The sequence below is a fragment of the Lissotriton helveticus genome, chromosome 7, assembly GCF_964261635.1.
Source record: "Lissotriton helveticus chromosome 7, aLisHel1.1, whole genome shotgun sequence".
NCBI lineage: Eukaryota > Metazoa > Chordata > Amphibia > Caudata > Salamandridae > Lissotriton > Lissotriton helveticus.
In genome coordinates, this window is record NC_136068.1 from 251,179,933 (window position 1) to 251,200,277 (window position 20,345).

Sequence of the window (20,345 nt, forward strand, 5' to 3'; positions counted from 1 at the left end):
GTGACAGTTTATGACCAGAGCTCTACTCTCCTATTTATCAACAACTTTTCTCTGGCTTTTTTTGTACAACTCACAGTTCTCAATAACTAGGATATGTTTGAAGGGTTTCAAGAATGATTTTACCTTTTCTACTACAGTCCACCCTGACACTTGCATGGTCCCTCACAACTCACCTTCAGCTCCATCTCCTGTATCTCCCATCTGAGAACTGCCACCAGTTAAGAGTGCCATCAGCAAGGAGGTCCACTAGCGAGGAGTGCCACTAAAGGATCCTCTTCCTAGCGAGGCCTGTCCCTTCCCTCAGAGGGCAGCCCACTGATCCCATTATCCACCACACTGGTACTTGAAGGAGCTCCGTGGCCTGCAGCCCTGTGGGGCTGCAGAGTTTGTTGACATCTTGCAATGCAGGTTTACTGTGCCCTCAGAGGCACACTCTGGGTTGTACCAATATTCACTGAATAGAGGTTGGGTGTAACAGCCTGAGCTGCAGACTTTTAAACTGAGGAACAAGGTTGGAGTCTCAGCTTCAGAATAACATCCTGTGATTCTGGGCAAATCACTTAATTTTCCCATACCAGTCTTCCTGCCGAAAAATTAACGTGACCGTGTGTATTGGAGCTGGAGCTTATGTAAACCGCTCAGATACCATCAGGTAGAGTTAGCGCTATATAAAAACTGAAACAAAAAAAAAAAAATACATGAGAACGCATTCCAATTTAGGATAAATACTTTTGTAAGCCAAAACACAGCTTTACTTTAGATTAAATTGCATTTTTATAGCGCTTACTGCCCCGACGAGGCGCTGAAATGTCAGTGATCTAAAAGCACCCCTCTCTAATGCGTTGGTGGTGACAATAACCTTCCATGACTCCTTCCAAGCTCTCGCTGCCTACTGTGTCCATATTTTGGGCGTGCACCACGTGCCCGGGCGCCCCTCACCTCTGCGGGCTCCAGTCTCTTGGGCGAGGCGCGGGTGTCGGAGCCGCTGTGTGTGCTGGAGAGGATCAGTTCAGAGGCCCTGGGATGTCTCCAGGGCCCCGCAGTGACTCTGGCTGGGCCGGCTCAGGAGACGACGGGACCTTCTGCAGACGGACACATATATACATTTCTCTTGGTGCTATGCGAAGGGCAATGTACTTGAAATTCAGATTTTAATCAGTCCTCTAACAGACATTCTAGTCCACAAAACATGAATTGCACTATATCCATAAATAGCTCCCTGCCACTTGCTAAGTAAGGATGGGATCTGTGCCACACAAGAACACTGCTGTAACATGCCCAACCGACATGGACACATCTGCATGTTATTTCATAAAAAAACAGGTCTCATAACCACTTAGTTAACCCCTACCGCGTTTTCCCGCTGTGCGCTGAAATTTAAAAAATGGCTTGTTTATGACAAAGCCAGCTAGTCATCCGCGTAGCGCAGGCAACGCCCATGACGAGCTGGCTTTGTCATTAGCACTGAAGGGGTTAAGGGCGGTCTATCCCTGCAAAAGAGAAGCTTCTGCACGGGTGTCAGAATGCATGCATCCTCAACAATAGACGCATAAAGCACAGGACTAAGACATCCATATGACTATATCACAGCAAGACGTGCACGTAGACAGGGGTATACAGTGAGCTGCGACACCGCTGTGCACTGCAACGCAGGTGCACATATTAGTGTGGTAAATGTACTTCAAAAACGTGGGCAAACAGTTTACCACCTTCAATGCTTCCACAAGGTATTCCTAAAATTAAATATAACGCTGCATGAAATTGAGTCGTATTATTTTTAACTATAGAATTGTGTGTGTTTTCTGGTGCTGTATTGCATCGACAACGTATGGAGGGGAGGTTACATGCAATCACACCATTCCTTCTCCCCAAGGAGTAAGACTGGCATGTAGTAAACAGTCAACTGGGTGGCTTGGAGTGTTAAGGTTGTCCCATAGCTGCTCGAGGGGGAACACGCAGTCCCCTTCCTTTCATAGCCCTCCAAACTGTTGTGAGCTCCAGCCCCTTCCTGCTGTTACTCCAGCCCCCTCTTGTAAACCTCACACCCCCATTCCCCTCCTCTTGCAGAGCTCTTGCTATATATCTGGGTCTGCGGCATGTGACCCACATGCATACAGAACGTGATACCAGATACTTGTTACAGGCGCATGCTACTGTGAAAAACTCCCATTAGAATACACTGAAAGAGACAAATGCCTTTGCTCTTAAAGCATCAGTGCCTAAAGAACATTTTTCAGAAGCAGGGACAATGCAAACAAGCATTTGCAATACAATAGGTCTCGCATTTTTTTTAGTTAGAGCTATCAGAGTTGTAGTTTTACTCATGTGAGCGAGAGCACCAGTACAAAAGTGATAGAAAGCGAGAGATGGTATAAAGAGATGGAGTTCTTTGCATATTTAAGTGAGAGGTAGAGTGAAGAGAGCGCGAATGAGATAGAGAGTTAGCAAAAGATAGAGAGAGAGAGAGAGAGAGAGAGAGAGAGAGAGTTTAGAGGTAGGTTGTGAAAGTTGGAGAGATAATTGTGTGGTAGAGTGAGGAGAGCGAAATACATCTTGTGATTCTGGGAAAAATCACTTAAAATCCCAGTGCCTACCAAAAACTAGGAATTATAAACCCTATTACGAAGGAAAGTTGCGTCTTGAAAAATCTCTTCAGAAAATGCCAGGACTTCTAACGGAATAAGCCTGTGATGCAGGAAAGGCGATGCTAACAATATAGCAGCTCGGTGTTAGCACCTGCGATTTTAAATGGCGATGCAACTCGTGCGTGCCGGCGTAGAATAAAGGTGCGGTATATTTAACGATCAATGGCGCGTCTCTATTTTGTCAAAATGTAATAGTTGAGAATTTTCCTGCAGTCTGCCTACAGCACTCTGAAGTGGCTGTTGAACTTCCCAATTATAATTAAAATGAGTTTGGAGTCTTTTTAAGCAGCAGTACCCGATAACAGAGCCAAAACAAAGTATATCAAGGTCCTCCGTCTGGTTTACATTGCCTTAAAGAAAAGTAAATGTTTATATTTATAGCAAATATAATGTCAGCTACAACACAACAGGGACCTTTTTCTAATGTTAAAGCAGAGTTGTTTTCTTTCTGCAACAGCCAAAGTTTAAGTGATAAAAATGTGTTGATGTTTAGTACCATGTTCAAATAAACTGGAGCATTGTAGACGTAAACAGCTTGCTGTAACCGAAAATAAAATAGTATATGTATACTGTTTACGAATAATAAACCAAGAAATGGTGGCGGATTAGTGCAGAAGAAAAACTGATTTGGTCACACTTTTTTTTGTTGTAATATCAAACTTTGAGGAGTGTAAAAGTTCTTTATTCGTTTCCAGCAGGGGGAAACAGAATTATAACAAGGTCCATGTAGAAAAGAGCATATCAGAAATCTGTGTATTCTGCCTGAGCCCTGTGGAAAGTGATCCGCTGAGGAAAAAGAACATCCGACACAATCGTGCCGCCAGTCAATGCGTCAGGACAGCCAACAAGCATAGACACAGTAACATAACATTGACTATGCAACCATGTGGGAAATGGCATCCTCAATACCAGTCTTGTTAAACATTGACGGGCTTCACTTGAGGACTCACGGTCGATTTGTCACTGGTTACGCATTAACCTTCTGAGGTGGAGACTGACCAAGGGTGGGACGGGGTTGAAGTTGGGTCAAGTGTGTCAGTCATTTGAAGCACTTCCCAACACATGCCAGATAAGTGCCAGTTTGTCTTACTAGCTGCCGGGAACATGGATTCGGTTTGTAACTGGGAGATTTGTCTGCAGCAGGGCAGGATTATTTGTTTTTCTGCTGTTGGTTTCCTGATCAATAATTGTACCCTCGACTCATTAGTGTTTAACAGAGATAAGGAGCTTGAACAGAGGATACTAAAAAATGAGATGAAAAACAAAACGAGGGGTGCGCGCGTGCCACACAGAGACATCTGTTTACTATTATCGCGCACGCCTCTGTGCACGATAATTGCAAACAGATGTCAGGTCTGCGGATAACCGACACCAATAGGCCATGGGCGGAGCAATGAGCCCGCCTTTGGCAAATCGCATGTGGTCTTTGTTAAAAAGAGGCACGCAAGGCCAATAGCGTGGGCCAAAACGAAAAGCACACGCTCTAGTGTGTGCGATTCTTAGGTTAGTTTTAGAAGCCCCTACATGAAGTCTTCGCCAAAACAGCACATACGCGCTGTTACAGGCTCGACCTAAAAACCGGGAGCAGTACTCGGTATACCACTTACTTGTGACATGAGCAGCTGCACAGCAGACTACTTTTGAATCATTTTTAGGCACTGCACTTTCTTGCAATATTTTTGCCAATTAGAAAGCAGACTGTGCACTCAGTCAGCCGGAAATCGCAGTGGTGGCTATATTCAGGTTAACGCGTGTGAACTCTCCATGGATGTATTTGTGGCCGGGAGGGAGAAGGCTCTGAGTGGGGTCACCGCTCCTTTCTCCTGCACCTCATCCTATGCTCCAAACCTCCCTTTATTTTTGCGACATAACATTTGTGAACCTTCCAATGTTTCAAAGGATAAATAAAAGCATTTCTCTCACCTCGTGACAGTGATCTGTCACTGTAACCAGCGGCAACTAATACTTAGAGGAAAGCCTTTAAAAATAGGACCACGTTCACCAAGCAGGCAGAAGAGTACTGGGGCTGTTGATGTGTGCCCCACGAATGCCTCTGTATGGCAGAGATTGCTCTGCTAGAAAGGGGCATGGCGCTGGGCCGACGGCAGCACTAGAAATCACAACATCCGACAGGTCCAGGCGAGCACTAGAGGGTGCGTCACCCCGGGGGCTAATTAATATCGTAAGTTTCAAAGGACAGGCTGCTGCAGCAGGAGGGGGGGAGGCGGGGAGGCGGCTTTGGTCTTGTGCACACTCGCAAGCAGGGCCAGTTTCAATAGGCTAAGAAAAGGTTAAACCCTGCTGAAAGGAGAGCCTTCCCAAAGAAACTCAAAAATAAGTGCAAGGAAATGAATGGATGGGCAGAAAAGCAATAATACAGGTATCCGGGCCAGTTGCCAGGGACGGAAACCTCCCACCGCAAGGCGGAACAAATGTTAATATATTATCCACAGAAAAGAAGGAATTTCCCAAAGGCACAAAACGGAACCAGTGAGGGGTGTGGTTAATGTCTCTAGAGAAGATACATCAAGCCTCGCCAAAACACAGACACTATATATATATATATATATATATATATATATATATATATATATATATATATATATATATATATTTTTTTTTTTTTTTTTTTTATTAATATATTTTTTTTTTTTTTATTCAGCTCTGCATATTGCTAAAAGCTGGGAAGATGGTGAGGCTAGCACAGCAAACAGTTTGTTGACGCCATCTTTAGGAGGAAATTAATGGAGCACTTTTTTTTCCTATTTTTCCCCAAAAACCTAAAAAGGTTGCTATATTTTGCCTATTTTCTCAGTCCCCTCTAGGAAAATCATCCACAAACCCAGGCTTGACTATTCCCATGAGACACAGGGTCAAGACTGGTTTGCATATGGGAGGTCCAAACTGGGGTGGTGTAGTGAGCAAAAAAAACAATGGATTTAACCCAGATCTCCTGACTGGGGGTGAATGTTTGATATAGTCAGCATTCCGTTCATCATTTGCTGCTGCAGTATTATGCATAGTTCATTTTGAGAACAACATAAAAAGATTAAATTGTAGTGCTACCTGTCAGTGTAAAGCAATGTGAAACTACTGAGTAGATCCATTCAAACACCAAACAAAATCTACAGATTTTTATACATCTCATTCTAGAAACTAAAGGACACTAATCAGTAAGATGGAGTTAATTGAATGCAGTCACCAACAGGCTGCAATCATCGCCATAGGATTAGGGTAACATTTGTAAACCTACTTTATTGTGGACTGGTGAGCAGTCAAGGGCTTTAAGAGTTTTATACATGCAAACAAAGTCAGCCAAACCTAAGGTGTTACCAGTCTTTACTGGCTTAAGGAGATCAAAGTTTGAGAGTCAGTTATGCTTGCATAGTATTAAGAGTGAACCCAGATGCGGCAATGCTGGGGAGGCACATTTCTCTGGTGTGAAGGCTCAAAGTATTCAATAGGTTCTGACATTCAAACATTTTTTATGAAAAACATAACTAATGGGTAACAGCAGCTAACATATTTTGCAGCAGTCAGAGGGATTTAGTGTATTTTGCAGACAGGCAGCCAGGAAGAATATATGGAAAATGTTGAAAATTAACAAGAGGCAAGAAAACGCCCACTGTTTTGCAGAACAGCAAATTAGAAGAAAGCAATCATGCCAACCAAACGTCGACCGATAATACTACTGGGAAGGGGAAACATTTTTTGAAAACACACACAAAAGGAAGTCTGCAAAACCCCAAACTATAGGTGAACAAATCAAAATCTACAAAGATTAGCTCCCAGTTTTCAAAAGCACTGTAACAGATGTGAAGGCAGAATTGAGGTGTTGTGGTACCTGTAGCATGAAGTGGGTATTTTCACTGGAAAGCAACACATTGATAGAATGGAGGTTTACGCTATGTGTATTATAATTGAGAAAAGTTAATCTGCATAGGACGGGTGAAGAAAAGATTTGTTATAACGAATTATCAGAAGTACTCTTCAGCAAAGTTTCTCTTAACATTACACTTTAGTCAACATGGCCACTGAGCATCATAAATCCTTAAACCCCTCTAGTGTCCTATACCAGCTCCAAAAAAACACAACAGCACCCTGCTGTGTTCGTTCAAAACTTTCATTTGCTATCTACAGCCTACATAAAACTTCATTAAGCCTTTAAATAATGAACAGCAGAATGACATACTTACGTTATGTAACAAACTTCACCCTCTCAGTTAATCTTACACCCATTCTCTTGCCCTTCAAACTTTCTGCTGCTTTTGACACAGGTGGCTAACATCTCTATGCCACTCACAGTATCAAGGGATCAGCTCCATTCATTTTTCTCTTGTGTCTCAAGCCTCTGTTTTGTCTCTTGCTACTGTTTAAGCTTTATGGCCAATCAGCACCTACCTGCATACACCTTAAAGCCCTAGAGCTGGGAACACTCAATTAACATATTAGAGACCTAGAGGTGGGAACACTCAATTAACATATTGACACCATTTGTGTACCACCTGTACACAGCATACCTTCTTCTTGGGCCACCTGTACACCACACACCTTTGTTGACGTCTACGTCACATCTTCCTCCGCTAACCTCCAACTGCAAAAAGTCATTGTCTGGCACTTTGATTACTCCATTTCAAAGCCCCCAAGTCGAACTTACAACCAGCCTCCTTGACTGTATTCCCCTCGACTTGAAAAACATGGGAATTCTCTGAAACGCCAGCATACAACTTTAGATCGTTCATTCCATTTACACTGACTGCTACCAGATTTCAAGTAAACATGGAAATGCAGCACCTAACAGACTTAAAATACTTGCCACGAGTAATAATTACTTTTTGTAAAAGCCTTGCAGTGTATATAATCCATTACTCCTCTTCCTGGATACAATCAAACTATCACGCAAATAATATTAAATGTACCCAGACACATCCAACATCAAAAACCATCACAAGGGTGACTTGCTATCCACCATAGGGTCTCAAAAAAGTAATAATTTATGCTGGGTTAACAACCTTCTATGAGCCTGCCCCAATATACTGCCGACAAACCCTTAACCTGTGTAAGCTTGATTATAATCACTCTTCTGCCAATCATAACCTACTCACCACTCTAAAAACATATAGTACAATATCAAGGTTACAAAGATTCCTCTTTTGGGGCTCCTTAACCAGAATATACAACTAGTACATTTTCCGCCCTATCAACTCTTCACCCTCCCTCAAGATAACAATGAATACTTCTAATTTGAGACTTGAAAACCAAAAACAACTCATAAACCTGAGTGGAACACTTATCCCAACTAACAATTGCCCTAGATAAAAACACTTTCTAAAGGAGAAGTCAAATATTTTTAAAGCCCTTCCTTTGTCAATTCTTCATACATAACGGAACTCATCCAAACTGACAGTCATTTTCTTCTATACCTTTAAAAAAGCCCAGCACTTCTGATAGAAGCACTATTGCAAACTAATCAACATAATTAAAGATTACAATTTGAGAAAAAAATATTCTAAAGCGCTCACCTTAATGGTTTTAAATTCCTTCTTCCATGGATAAAGAAAAAGATTAATCCCAATAGTCTCTAAAATTTCAATCGCCTCGTACAGTTTGTGCAAATTTGACGACTTCATCAATTTCAGTGAATTTTCAGCCACCTCATAAAATTTTATCAACCGGAATCTATAGCAAGGATCAATTTTATGGAGGCTGAGCAAGGCTGAAGCAGCAGTTCTAAGGTAGTCATCATTGTAGCATTGTTTGTTCTCGGATGCATCCAATTTTGACTCATGAAAGTGCACATACTTTCTAAACAAGTCCTCTTTATATTTTGTATCCATTGAGATTTACTTTGATTGGGAAGCACAGATACATCATCTCTTCCATGGCTTTTCTTGGACAAGGAACTTGGCTGCAACAAGACGGTAGCAGACGGGCATTTTCAATCGTCAGTAGCAAACTCTGAAAGTCAGAAGAATTGAATGTAAGTTTCTGAAAACTGACTTTCCCACAAATGTAATTGAACAGTGAATGGGGGGAATTTAGGGGAAGTTGTGCGAGCGTTTTTTTTTGGGGGGGTGCTGGGGGTAGCACTAAAAATAAACAAAAAAACCTACGTTGGAACGGTCTGTTGAACATTGTACTGCAGGCATCAGCCAAGTACACAGAAAGGCATAGAAATTACAATTGATTACACGTTTAAGTCTACATCTGCATCTTTCATAACCATACCAACCCCGAAGTCTTGAGTGACTAGCGTTAATTCAATCCACGAGCAGCAACGCTCAGAACAAAACACTTTCCAGATTTATATATAACAATTGGTTGTCTGAACGGTTACTGCTGTATACAGATTTAAAAGCCTAACAAGTGTTAGAAATCAAACTGAAGCAATTAGCCATTGCTGGAATAAACTAATTTATTAACGTTGCTTGCATTTCTTGGAAGCCTCGAAATGACCATGAAAGTGCAAATACTTCACAGCTTCAACAAAGTAGCATCAAAGCTCCCAAGTCCTGGAGTCTCTAGCAATTGGAAGTCTCGATTCTCAGGAAAAATGCTCAGACGTCCAGTGGTTATCTAAAGTGATTTTTTATAATTATTTTTCTCTAATATCACACAGGGGTAGTCGCCACGGTGTAGTTATATTTTGGTCTGCACTTGCATTTTTATTTCACTAATAACTTGGAATGACTCATGAAGGTTTGTCACATTATGAATTGTCTAAATTATTTTAATAGTCTTAATATTGCAACATCTGTATTTTAAATATTTTCCTAGGCTATGAATGTTGTGTTAGATCCCCCTTCTACTGACATGAACTTTACCTGTGTTATGTTTTGTTGTTTAACTATTGGAATTTTAGAATGACAATTGGATGAACTTGTGATGGTTTTTATTAACTATATGCAAGAAAAAAAAAAAAAGATCGAAATTATCTAATGGGGTTCTTGCAGAAGAATGTTTTTTAACATTATTCTCCTTACTGGGTAAAATGCACAAAGTAACAACTCAGAAAAGTTCAAACACAAACCAACATAAAAGTGAGGCACATGCAAATACGACAGACAACTTAGTTCACTGTTTCAAAAGCATAGTAAAAAGGAAACTCAGTTCAAGCCCTTTCCTCCAGCACAAGGACATTTTCCCCAAAACAATACAGTGAAGTTGAGGGTGTCAAGAGCGAGGAACAACATCCCACATTTATCTAGCTCTTTTAGTTGCAAAACAAATATTTCCAGAGCAAGGTAAAGAATACTGAACAGTGACATAAATTTACCACCAAGTTTGATAGAAAACAAGCTCCAGTGACACTTACCTCAAACGCAGGTTCCTTACCACGTGGTGATCATTAGCATTATAGTTGACAGTCACTATTCAATATGAATTCTTCATTGGTAACCTAGAAAGAACACATCCTCTTACCACTATTAAATACTCTTACTCTATTCGTACTTCTTTTCACAACAGGTTTATGATTTAGAGAGTGAAATATAAAGGTAATGGAATCCCACTTAATAGGCTGAGTTCATGAAATTGCTTTCACTGTAAATAACAAGCGACTCTCGCCACCTAACCTATTTTAGTCTACTCAGGGCAGATCCATGAAGGAATACTTAACTCAAAGATCCACAAAAGACCGCTAGATGTAGCCTCTCATACTGGAAACATAACCATCAGTGATCCATAAGACTGTACACAAAGCATACAACCAACAGTATAGACATTTGGAGTTTTAAATCGGCGCTTTAAGTACCTAACTCAATGAGATTCGTTTTAACAATAGTAGGTGAAAGATCCCTCACTTCTTATACTTCCAGGGTCCAAGAGAGTTAATGCAACAGTGCTTAAGTGAGAGAACTGAGTAACATCACCAATGACGTCATTAAAAGGTGACCACTATGTTTTGCTCCAATCCAAGCAATAGATCAAACAAGTGAAACAGCTGCAAGTGTACCGCACCCCTATGCACCGGTTGCGAACAGCGCTGCCCAGACCCAATTTGCCTATTGCTGTACCTACCAAAAGCGGTTAAAATTAGGATGGTGTATACGCGGATTCTGAAAGCGATGAGCTGCAACCTTCCTTAGTTATCCACTGACAAACTTCTTGCCGTTGTTCTTCCAGTCTTTCATCGATAATACTATTGAAAAGGGCTGCTTGGCAGGAAGACAAAAGTACAAGTGCTCTACTACCCGTGCCAATCAGTCTACACCTGCCAAGTAACAAAACAACATTGGTACTGGTTAGTCAAGAACATTTAGGACTAATATGTACACTTTACGGTTTGCAGCCTGGTTCACTCAGCCTCATCAACTTACAAGAGACGATACGACTTTTTTTTAAATCAGTCATGAGCGTCCATTTCCGCTTGCAGTTTTGTACCAACAGCTAGGTTACACTGTGAAACTACATATTCAACTGTCAAACACAAGAGCAGAACATTTGTTTCATTATCACAGTTGCACAGGATTTTGTGACATCAACCTATCAGTCAAATTAAACTTTTGCATTTAAATAAAGTGGATTGGAAGTGTTTGTGCGTGTATGGGGTGTTATGTGCCATTTCGGATAACTTGTAGCCGTTATTCCCTCAACCCCGACATACAATCGGACTACCCATCTGTGTAACATGCATCATAGAGCCCAGCATGGCAGCCAGAAAATGTTGCATGTGTAACCGCTACTGCTAGGGAGCAGTGGCGGTTTCTTTATTCAGGCATCACTCCAATTTGTTTTGCTGCCTCGTGACAGCTCCATAAACGTGTTACTGGATTCAATTTAGCGCACTGGCATGGCCCCGCAGTTTGCTTTTGAATGTGAAGGATGGGCGGGTGGAGCATGAATCATGATTGATGGTGCAGCTGGGAGTGAAGTGAGCATGTCTGGTTGGACAGGTGGCTTGCTCTGACCAGCCCAACATGCGCACTCGAACCCTCGCCAGGCTGTGCAATGTTAGGAGGCAGCAAGCAACAACAAGGTTCTTCTCTGTGCCTGTAAGTCACTCAATCTTAATTTGTGAATATCATTTTTGTATTAGTTTGAACCAGGGTCTCAGCTCCGACGACAACGTTTAAGGGCAGGGCCATGTGTCAAGTGGCGCGTCTGGATGACATCCCCCTATGTCAATGTCAGCTGTGGGCTTTGGAGGAAGCAGACACCAGTACATTAAACAGCTACATGCTCTCCCCAAAATGTCCCTTACCAAAAAGCCACGTTGTTTTCCCCATTACAATCACTGCCCCTTAAAGATTTGAGGTCTGCGATCACGATATTCTGTAGATTTGATTGCTGGGATGAATGCCTGTTGTCCCTTGTCGGCCTCCATCACTGCATTTGGAGTGATTGACAAGGACTTACAAAAGGCATTTTTATTAAATCAGACGGGTTGATTCTGCTATCCATGCTAATGTCCTCTTTGCACAATGTGTGGTATTACTGTTTGCAGTGCTACCTTACTATTCTGAGTTTATCCACTCAGAATGACTACTGATGAGGTAATACCATGCTGTTCTTTGTCCGGAGCTTAAAAATGTGGAATGTGACATAATTACCCGGCACAAATTCTGTCAGAAATGTGTGTGAGAACAAAGTTCTTTTTTTTTTTTTTTTTCAAACAGTCTGTAACCCCCGATTCAGTTCAAATTTCCGTACCCCCATATTTGGATCACCAGCCCCAGCGGCCTCGTGCTTTACTTCTCAGATAAGTGCATTGGGGCTTCCACCTCACATTTCAGCTGTGACTCCAGAACCAATCTCGCCGACCAATTCCGTTGTCATAACAAGAGATTGCTTTGAAATTAAGCTTTGACCTGTTCTAAAAGCAGGTGTCCAGTTGGCTAGGTAAATATTAAAGTGCTTCGCAGCAGCAGGAAAGGTGTCCAGGTTACATATATGTTTTCGATGGCCACGCAGGTTAGAAGCTGCTCGTCAAACTGTTTTAAAGGAGCGGAGGTGAGACACAGCAACATTTTAGATTGTAATTTTATTGATATAGAGCTGGCATCGAAGCACTTAGATGCCTTAGAGCGTGTGTGTGAATTTGATTTCTGGGGATGACTGGGCCTGCTGGGTGTTCTTTCTGCAGTGTCAGACAGCTTAACGCTAAGAGCAATCTGGCAGAGTCCGATGGGCTGGTCCAACAGGTCAGTGTGTGGGTCTTTTTTGTGGTTGTTTGTTTAGCCTGTTTTATGTTTTGCTGCTGCCCGGGTTCAGGTTTACTGTTGTTTTCCCCGATCGTATTACTTTCAAACATTCACTAAAGCAAAAACACAAATGCACGCGGTCCAAAATACCATAAGATAACTATACACTATCACCATGTCTTTACAAGTTCAAATTTGCCCCCATTTGCAAATGTCATTATGTGGGCCGGTTTGTAGCTATCTAGAGTCTGTTTCTATTTTGGTGCTCGTGATCATTTTGTGCTCCAGACAGTCTGAGGCTGACCCTGATGTTCTTCTTGTTTTCCTGAAAATAACGTTTGCTTGCTGGAATGCGAAGTGTTTATTGAAGTGAAACTGCCTAAAGATGGTACTAAAATTGGACAAGATACAGAAGTCGCTGCAGTGCTGACGAATGAGAGTTGCACGGCACAACTGGATACAGTAAGTATTGTTTACAGAAACAAATGACGTGATCTTTGCATTGGTTAAATGCGAGTGCTGCTTAGGACACTGGCACTTATTTGGCAGCACCGGCACTTATGGGAGTCTGCTACAAGGTAGGCTGTTTTCCTGATTTAGTGCGAGTACAACAGTTGTTTATTAACTCAATATACTTTAAAAATAACTAGTACCTGCCGCCCATGCTAATCTCCTAGCTTTGGGGGCCTGGAATAGTCTGAATTGCCCCACTTGAAGGAGTGTGATGTTTAGCAGTTGTGATGTTACTGTCATTGATAGTGCTGGGAGGGACAATGTGTGGAATAGGCTGAAGTGGCCTCATGATAAGAGACCTGACAATTGTTTTCAAAAATTAAGCACAGGGGCTAGAGGATGTAGGAGAGGGCTTATAGTCAAAAGCTTTCTCTGTAACTGCTCAAGGGCAGTGACCAGTTTATGCTACTGGGAGCTGCGATAAGCAGGGTTCAGTGTGTCATGATGTATGCCCCGTTAATCTGTTTGAAATGCCATATTCTCCAGCGCAATCCACTTTCCATCAAAGGTTCTTCCAAAGAAAAATTACTCCTGATCTGAAAGTGTTGACATTAAACAGGAACGGACAATTGAATTATTATAGAATGAGCATTTAATTCCAGGATGTTGTATTTGTGTATAGCATATTTCTCTTGTACAGTGCATACTTTAAAGTGAGTCACCTTCAGGCATTTTTAAAGGGCCACTGTTCAAAGGTGTGGAGGCTGAAGGCACGGCGAATTTCACACAGTGCCGGTCAGTGGGATAAAAAGGCGGTTAGAATACTTGGTCATCCAATTCTTGGCCTCTCTGCTGAACAAACAGTGCAATGGTCACTTATTCCAGTTGCAATTGTGATTCTGTGCAACCAGGGCTTCAAGTGGGCCGGGTCTCACCGGTGATGAGCACCGGCAGTTTTTTAAAAGGAGCCTCGAAACGGGTCTATCTGGCTCTGTTTTGTGCCCTGACACAGGCGGTCCGTTTTTTTCCAGAATGCAGTGACAGCAGGCACATCGATGTGTGCGTGCTCACACTGCTCACTTCTCATTAGTGGAGAAGTTATGGCATGACGTCACCCAGGTGAGCATTGATGGGGAAGGGAAATTCTGTAAAGGGTCATTTTCTCTCCTTTTGAAACTCAGGAGCAGCAACATTGTCGTGGTGTCAGCTGGGCTTTAAGTGGAAGCATTTTCAATATTATATACAGGCCATATTTGCAGCTTATTTATCTTATGCAACTAACAATCATTTACAAAGCCAATTATCCTGACTTGTAGGTATGTTTCTTGTTGTATCATATATCTGGATGCAATGACAAACTGCAAAATACCAGTGGGCTGCACACTATGCTAAGCACAGATTTTTAGCTTGTGTGTTTTTAAGCCACGCCCTTAATTACATTAATCACGCCCTTTTGAGGCACCCCCCCCCCCCAGTATTTTCCTCCCACTTGAAGCCCTGTGTGCAACCTTGTGAGAAGGAGGTACATTGTTGCCAAAATATTGAGAAAGCAAAAGTAAATGCTGTGCTTACAGGTGAGGTTATACTGAATAAGCAGCTACCCATGCCATTATGAAATTAAATCTCTTTATTGATGTAACTACTCTTTCACAATTGCTTTCCTTCATGATTTCTCAAATATGCATGAAAATGCACTATTTGCCTACTCTTTTTTCACAATTTCTGGGGGGCGGGGGGTCGCTTGTGAGGGTTGGGCTACACTCGCCTGCCACTGGACACTAATCAAGCACTTTTAAGCGTCACCACTTTCAAATGTCACAGTCACAGCCACCCCTGCTAGGGAAAGAAGGAAAACCCCTGGCTGCAGTGCACAGTCCTGTGATCGCACACCATACCGATCCCTGCCCGTGGCAACACAAAATATCCTTCCGTCACCGAATTACAAGGAAGGGCTTTTGTTGCTGGTTTAAAACAGTTTAACAAGTGTTGAAATCTCAAACACACGTTTCCCAATTTTAGTTTTTTTATTTACTTGACTGCCACCAAAAAATTAAAGATACACTTATAAAATCGTCAGCTGTACGAAACATATTATGGAAACACAATACTAAAATATCAGATTGTTTGCAGATTTTGAATTTTCTCAAACAAAAAGCGTAGGTATCCAAAGATGGGGTGAAAATCCGAGGACATTCTAGTATGCTCTCGTTGACAGTCACCACCAAGCGACTAAAAAAGACAACAATAAGCATCTTGTCCCGTGCTCTGCAGCGGACGTGGACCCTAAAGGAAAAGCCCCATTCGACAGGTGAGGGCGGTGGACTCACCGGATGAGTGCTGATACCGGCAAAGGACTGGGACGGAGGCCTAAGGATGCACAAGTGGATGATGGCAGTGAGAACCCGGGCGTAATCGGCTAATGCAGGCCTTCCTAAACAGGACGTACATCGGTGGGAGTCGCAGCACCGGGGAGGGGAGTCGCAGTACCGGAAGTAGCAGAGGCTAGTGAAGGAGATGACGTGCTGACGTACAAGTAAGGGCCGAGTGGCTCTTGCATAGTAAGTATGGCATCAGCATGCAGTCTAAGCACAGCTCTCTGAACCTGCCTTGGTGGATTTACTTACCACCAGAAATGTTGTTGACACGAGTCACGCGTATCTTTTAGTTGGCCACAGTCCTTCGTCCAGGCTTAGTGGGCAAAACAGGCTGCATTAGTCCCGCGCCGCTAGCTTCTTCAAGCTCAGTAGTCACTCCGTAAGGCGTCACCGTCGCTTCACTTTCGTCGCTAGACCCCGCCCACAGACGGAGGAGCTGAGCAGCAGCTAAACACCGAGCTATGTTGGGCACGTGCAACTCTTAGAGGCACGCAACCAATGAAAAACTGACAAAGTCTTTCCTCAGCCAATCTCAGTTTACGTTAGGTCATTCTCTACACCGCAGCTAATGAAGTCCCTCATCCAATGAAAATTGACTATATGCTTAGCAAGCCAATCCTAGTTTAGTTATCTCAGACGCCGATGCAAGATCGTTATATTTAACGTTACCTAATAGCTCACTGGCAACGAGCGCCAGGGAACCAAAACGGTGACTCAGGTTGGCGTAATTACAGGACAAATCAAGTGGAGACTTCCATTTAGGGATAAAGCAACTAAATTATGTTATCCTCAAATAACAATGGACAGCGTGAAAATATTCTGGCCAGGTAGCTGTTGTTCTGAGGTATAGACCAAAGTAACTGATTTGGGGATTGTGACCTCACCCTCATGCAGCATCGTCCCCAGCCTTGGTGCCCTCCAATGACTACGCCACAGCAGATTAGGATTATACATATTTATTCGACTGTGTGTAAATGCACACTCAACATTCTAAACCTGTCTTAATTGCATTCTATGTCATGACCGGAGGCAGGGATTATGCATTTCTTTCTTAACATACATGTCAACTTTTCAGAAGAGCAAAGTGGGAGATTAAAAAAAAAATCTGAAGAATGGGTCCTTGAATCGGGTTACTGGCATGTATGGGCTTTGGAAGTGTGCTGCTGCAGGATCGGACATTTGAAACGCAAATGCAAATTTTTTTCTTACCTTTCAGAAGCAATGGAGCATAATGGCAGGCAGAGAGAGGGTGATGCAAGTGTTGTACACTGGCCTGGCAGGTTGATGGAAGTGTATGCACCCCTGGCAGCCCGCAGACATGCCAACCCTCCCGATTCAGGCGTGAGACTACCGATTTGAAGGCTAGTCTCCCGCCTCCCGATTCCTGAAAGCAAAAACCCGATTCCTCAGGGGTTTCAGCTGACAGGGCTTGGTAGGTATTGTGTAACATCCAGCAATAGTCAATAGTAGCAGACAGGGGCTCTAGAAGGACTGAAAAACCAACAATGCCTCATTAACAAGCGAATGGGCTTTTAAAGACCTATGAAGTACTCGGGGACGGCTGTGTGTGTGCCCGGGAAGCTGTTAGGACGGGGGTTGGGGAGAGGGAGGGGGGGGCGGGGGTATACACTGCCAGTAACCTGCCAGGCCAGTGTTCAACACTTGCACCCACCCTCTATCTGCCTGTCATTGCGCTCCATGCTTCTAATCAGCAGCACACTTCCAAAGCCTATACATGACGGTAACCCGATTAAAGGCCCCATTCTCCCGATTTTTTTTGGATTTTTTTTCAAATCTCCCACTTTGCTCTTCTGAAATGTTGGCATGTATGAGCCCGGGCTGAAACAGCTTCCCCTGCGCGCACACAGCTGCCCCCCACCCTCCCCCCGCCCCAGTACTTCACAGTCCAGACCCTTGTTAATGACGCTTTGTTGGGTTTTCACCTCTTCGAGAGCCCCTGCATTGCCACTCTGCTGGAAGAATTAGCACTTTACACATACCAAGCACTGTCAGCTGAAACCCCCAAAAAATCGGGTTTTTGCTTGGAGGAATCGGGAGGAGGGAGACTAGCCTTCAAATCGGTAGTCTCACGCCTGAATCGGGAGGGTTGGCATGTCTGTCTTAACTTTATCGAATCCGCAGCCTTTAAAGAACATATTTCAAGAAAAGAAACCTGCTTCAAATCCCATGAACCATGTGCAATGAGTCTCCATAATAACCATAGTCCAAACCAGTGTATATAAGTCTGTGACAGCCAGGCGCACAGCACCCATTGGACTCACAGGGTTTAATTCCCCCTCCACCCCCCTCCCCTCGCGTGTGGCAGCCCGGGATGAGACAGCTTCCCGGACACACACAGCCGCACCCGAGCACTTCACAGGTCTTTAAAAGACCATTGCATGTTAATGAGGCTCCTGGATACCACATGTTCTGCTATTTGGCACCAATCTAAGTCGTCCTTCCAGTTTTGTATACCCAGAGGACTGCCTGCCTTCCACATCTGCACGGTGTTTCGTTTAGCGACCCCTGCTGCCAACATCAGCCATATTTTGAGATACCAGGGCTAGGCCTCGTCCCCAGAGGTACCCAGTACCAGCCATCTAGCATCCAGTGGAAAGGTGAGACCCGTGACAGCAGTCATAACCAGTGTGACCTCCCTCCAATAGTGCTGAATCTCGGGGCAGTCCCAAAGGATATGAACGAAGGAGCCCACTACACCACAGTCTCTGGCACAGAGGGCTTAGCCATATCGACCCATGCGGTGTAGCACTGATCTGGAGTAGTAGGATCTATGCAGTATGCACAATTTGATAAGGCAGAAACAGGCCCTGACTGCTATTTCCCTAGGGCTTCGGATGGCCTCCGCGCAGTCATCATCTTCTATAAGCCCAATATCACCCTCCCATGTCTCCCTTAGGGCACGGAGCAGGTCCGGCAAGTTATTCATTATTTTTCGGTACAGTAAGGAGACTGACTACCTTAGCAGGAATGCTCCAGGAGCGAGGACTCTGGAAGCCGTCCCCCCTCCGGTAGATGGCGCCACAGAGCATGTCTCAATTGTAAGTATTTAAATTTCTCCCCTGCCCCCATGTCGTATTCCGTCTGGAGGTCCGTAAAGGACATAATCGCTCTCCCATTCAGATATCCCCCGATCGGTTTGTGACTATCCGACCTGATCTAATAAGGCCTCTCAGTTTTTTGACCTCTCCAAGGTATTCGCTGTCCCATAGTTAAGTCGTGGCGGTCAGTTTACCCTTCCACCCCAGGTGCCTGTTAGCTTCATGCCAAATCTTGACGACCATTCACTGGCCTTCTGTCATATAGGATAGTGGCATACCCCCGGTCGCCCATGGCCTCGCAATCAACCCTATATGCTGGTTCCTCCATGTCTCCAAATACCCATTCATTCACGAACATCAGTTGGGCAGCCCAGTAGTATGCTCGGAGGTCGGGGACTGCCAATCCACCCACAAACACCCCCATTGCAGCTTCTCAAGGGAGATCCGTGAGCTACCACTGTTCCAAAGGAGAGATCACAACATGCTATTGACTTTGTTGAAAAACTGCTGAGGCACTATATAGGTGGTGTTTTGGACAGCGTACAACACCAGGATAAACATTTAGATGTTGTTGGGCCCTTCACCCAAATCATCTAGATGGCAGAGCTTTCTAAGCATTCATGGGTTCCAATGCCCACAGAGATAGTGTCTGGTTGGGCTAAAACGGCTATCTGCCTGCAAGTTGGGTGCAGAGGGCTATCTGCCTGCTTGGTCATGCAAACTGCGCATTAGAGGCGGAAATAAATAAATCATTTTTTATTAAGCTTGACCCTAAATTTGGGGAGCTATCTACATCAGAAACAGGGGCCGTAGCACAGGGTAACCTATTCGTAAAGCCTTTTGTTAACAACCTGAATACACTTGTAACAACCTTCTCTGCCCTGGACTAGGCGTCCCTCTCAAGGCCAGTCCAGGAGGAACAATGTCTGGAATTATGGCCGGAAGAGGACCTTCTATCCCAGCAGGGCTTGGGCAGAGGAAAGGGCAACCAAGCCAGCAGAGGAGCCACCAACGCCCCAGGGGAAAACTCTGGTAAGGATGATCCCTTCTTCCCCTCAAAGTTTAGGAGGAGAATCCTGCAGTATGTCCACACTTGGGGGAAGATCACAGTGGACCACAGGGTCCTCCAAACGATGAGGGGATTCCACATAGAATTCTACAGACCCCCTGTTTAAGAGGAAATGCACATAATAGAGTCTGAGGTAGCAGAACGTCTGCAAAAATTTGCTATTTACAGGTCAGTACTTCACCCAAATGGTTTTCTGAGCAACTTATTCATTGTAGAGAAATAAGACAAGGGCTTCTGGGCAGTCATAAACTTGAAAGAGTTCAATAAGTGACTGGTCTACCGCCACTTCAAGATGGAGGGTATACATCTGCTCAGAGATATTCTCCTTACAGGGGATTGGATGGTCAGGCTGGATCTCAAGAACTCCTACCTTTCGGTTCTCATTTATCCACCACACCCGGAATTTCTCCAGTTCGCATGAAAGGGGCAAATTTACAAATTTCAGGCTCTCCCTTTCGGCCTCTCATGGCACAAGGGGGACTGAAGATTATTATTCACCTGTATGACATCCTTCTCATGGACAAGTCTCCAGTGCGCTACAACAGGACCTAGGCTTCATCATCTATGAGCGGAAGTCTGAATTTGTGCCCACACAGCAGATG

At 43.8% G+C, this 20,345-nt stretch overlaps 1 protein-coding gene across 5 annotated transcripts in view; it reads right to left on the reverse strand.

Moving 5' to 3' along the window:
* SPATA2 (spermatogenesis associated 2) overlaps positions 1-16,039 on the reverse strand; it is a 91,731-nt gene extending 75,692 nt beyond the window's left edge. The window contains exons 1-4 of one of the 5 annotated variants that reach the window (XM_078652021.1): positions 15,865-16,039; positions 10,665-10,857; positions 9,961-10,044; positions 8,168-8,603 (exon numbers count right to left, since the gene is read on the reverse strand). In XM_078652021.1, coding sequence (XP_078508147.1) covers positions 8,168-8,482 — 315 coding nt within the window. In that variant the 5' untranslated portion in view covers positions 8,483-8,603; positions 9,961-10,044; positions 10,665-10,857; positions 15,865-16,039. Of the gene's footprint in view, positions 1-8,167; positions 8,604-9,960; positions 10,045-10,664; positions 10,858-15,567; positions 15,713-15,864 lie in introns of those variants that run through there. The other 4 variants (XM_078652022.1, XM_078652023.1, XM_078652024.1 and 1 more) reach the window with 4 other exon arrangements.
* Positions 16,040-20,345: the final 4,306 nt, after the last annotated feature.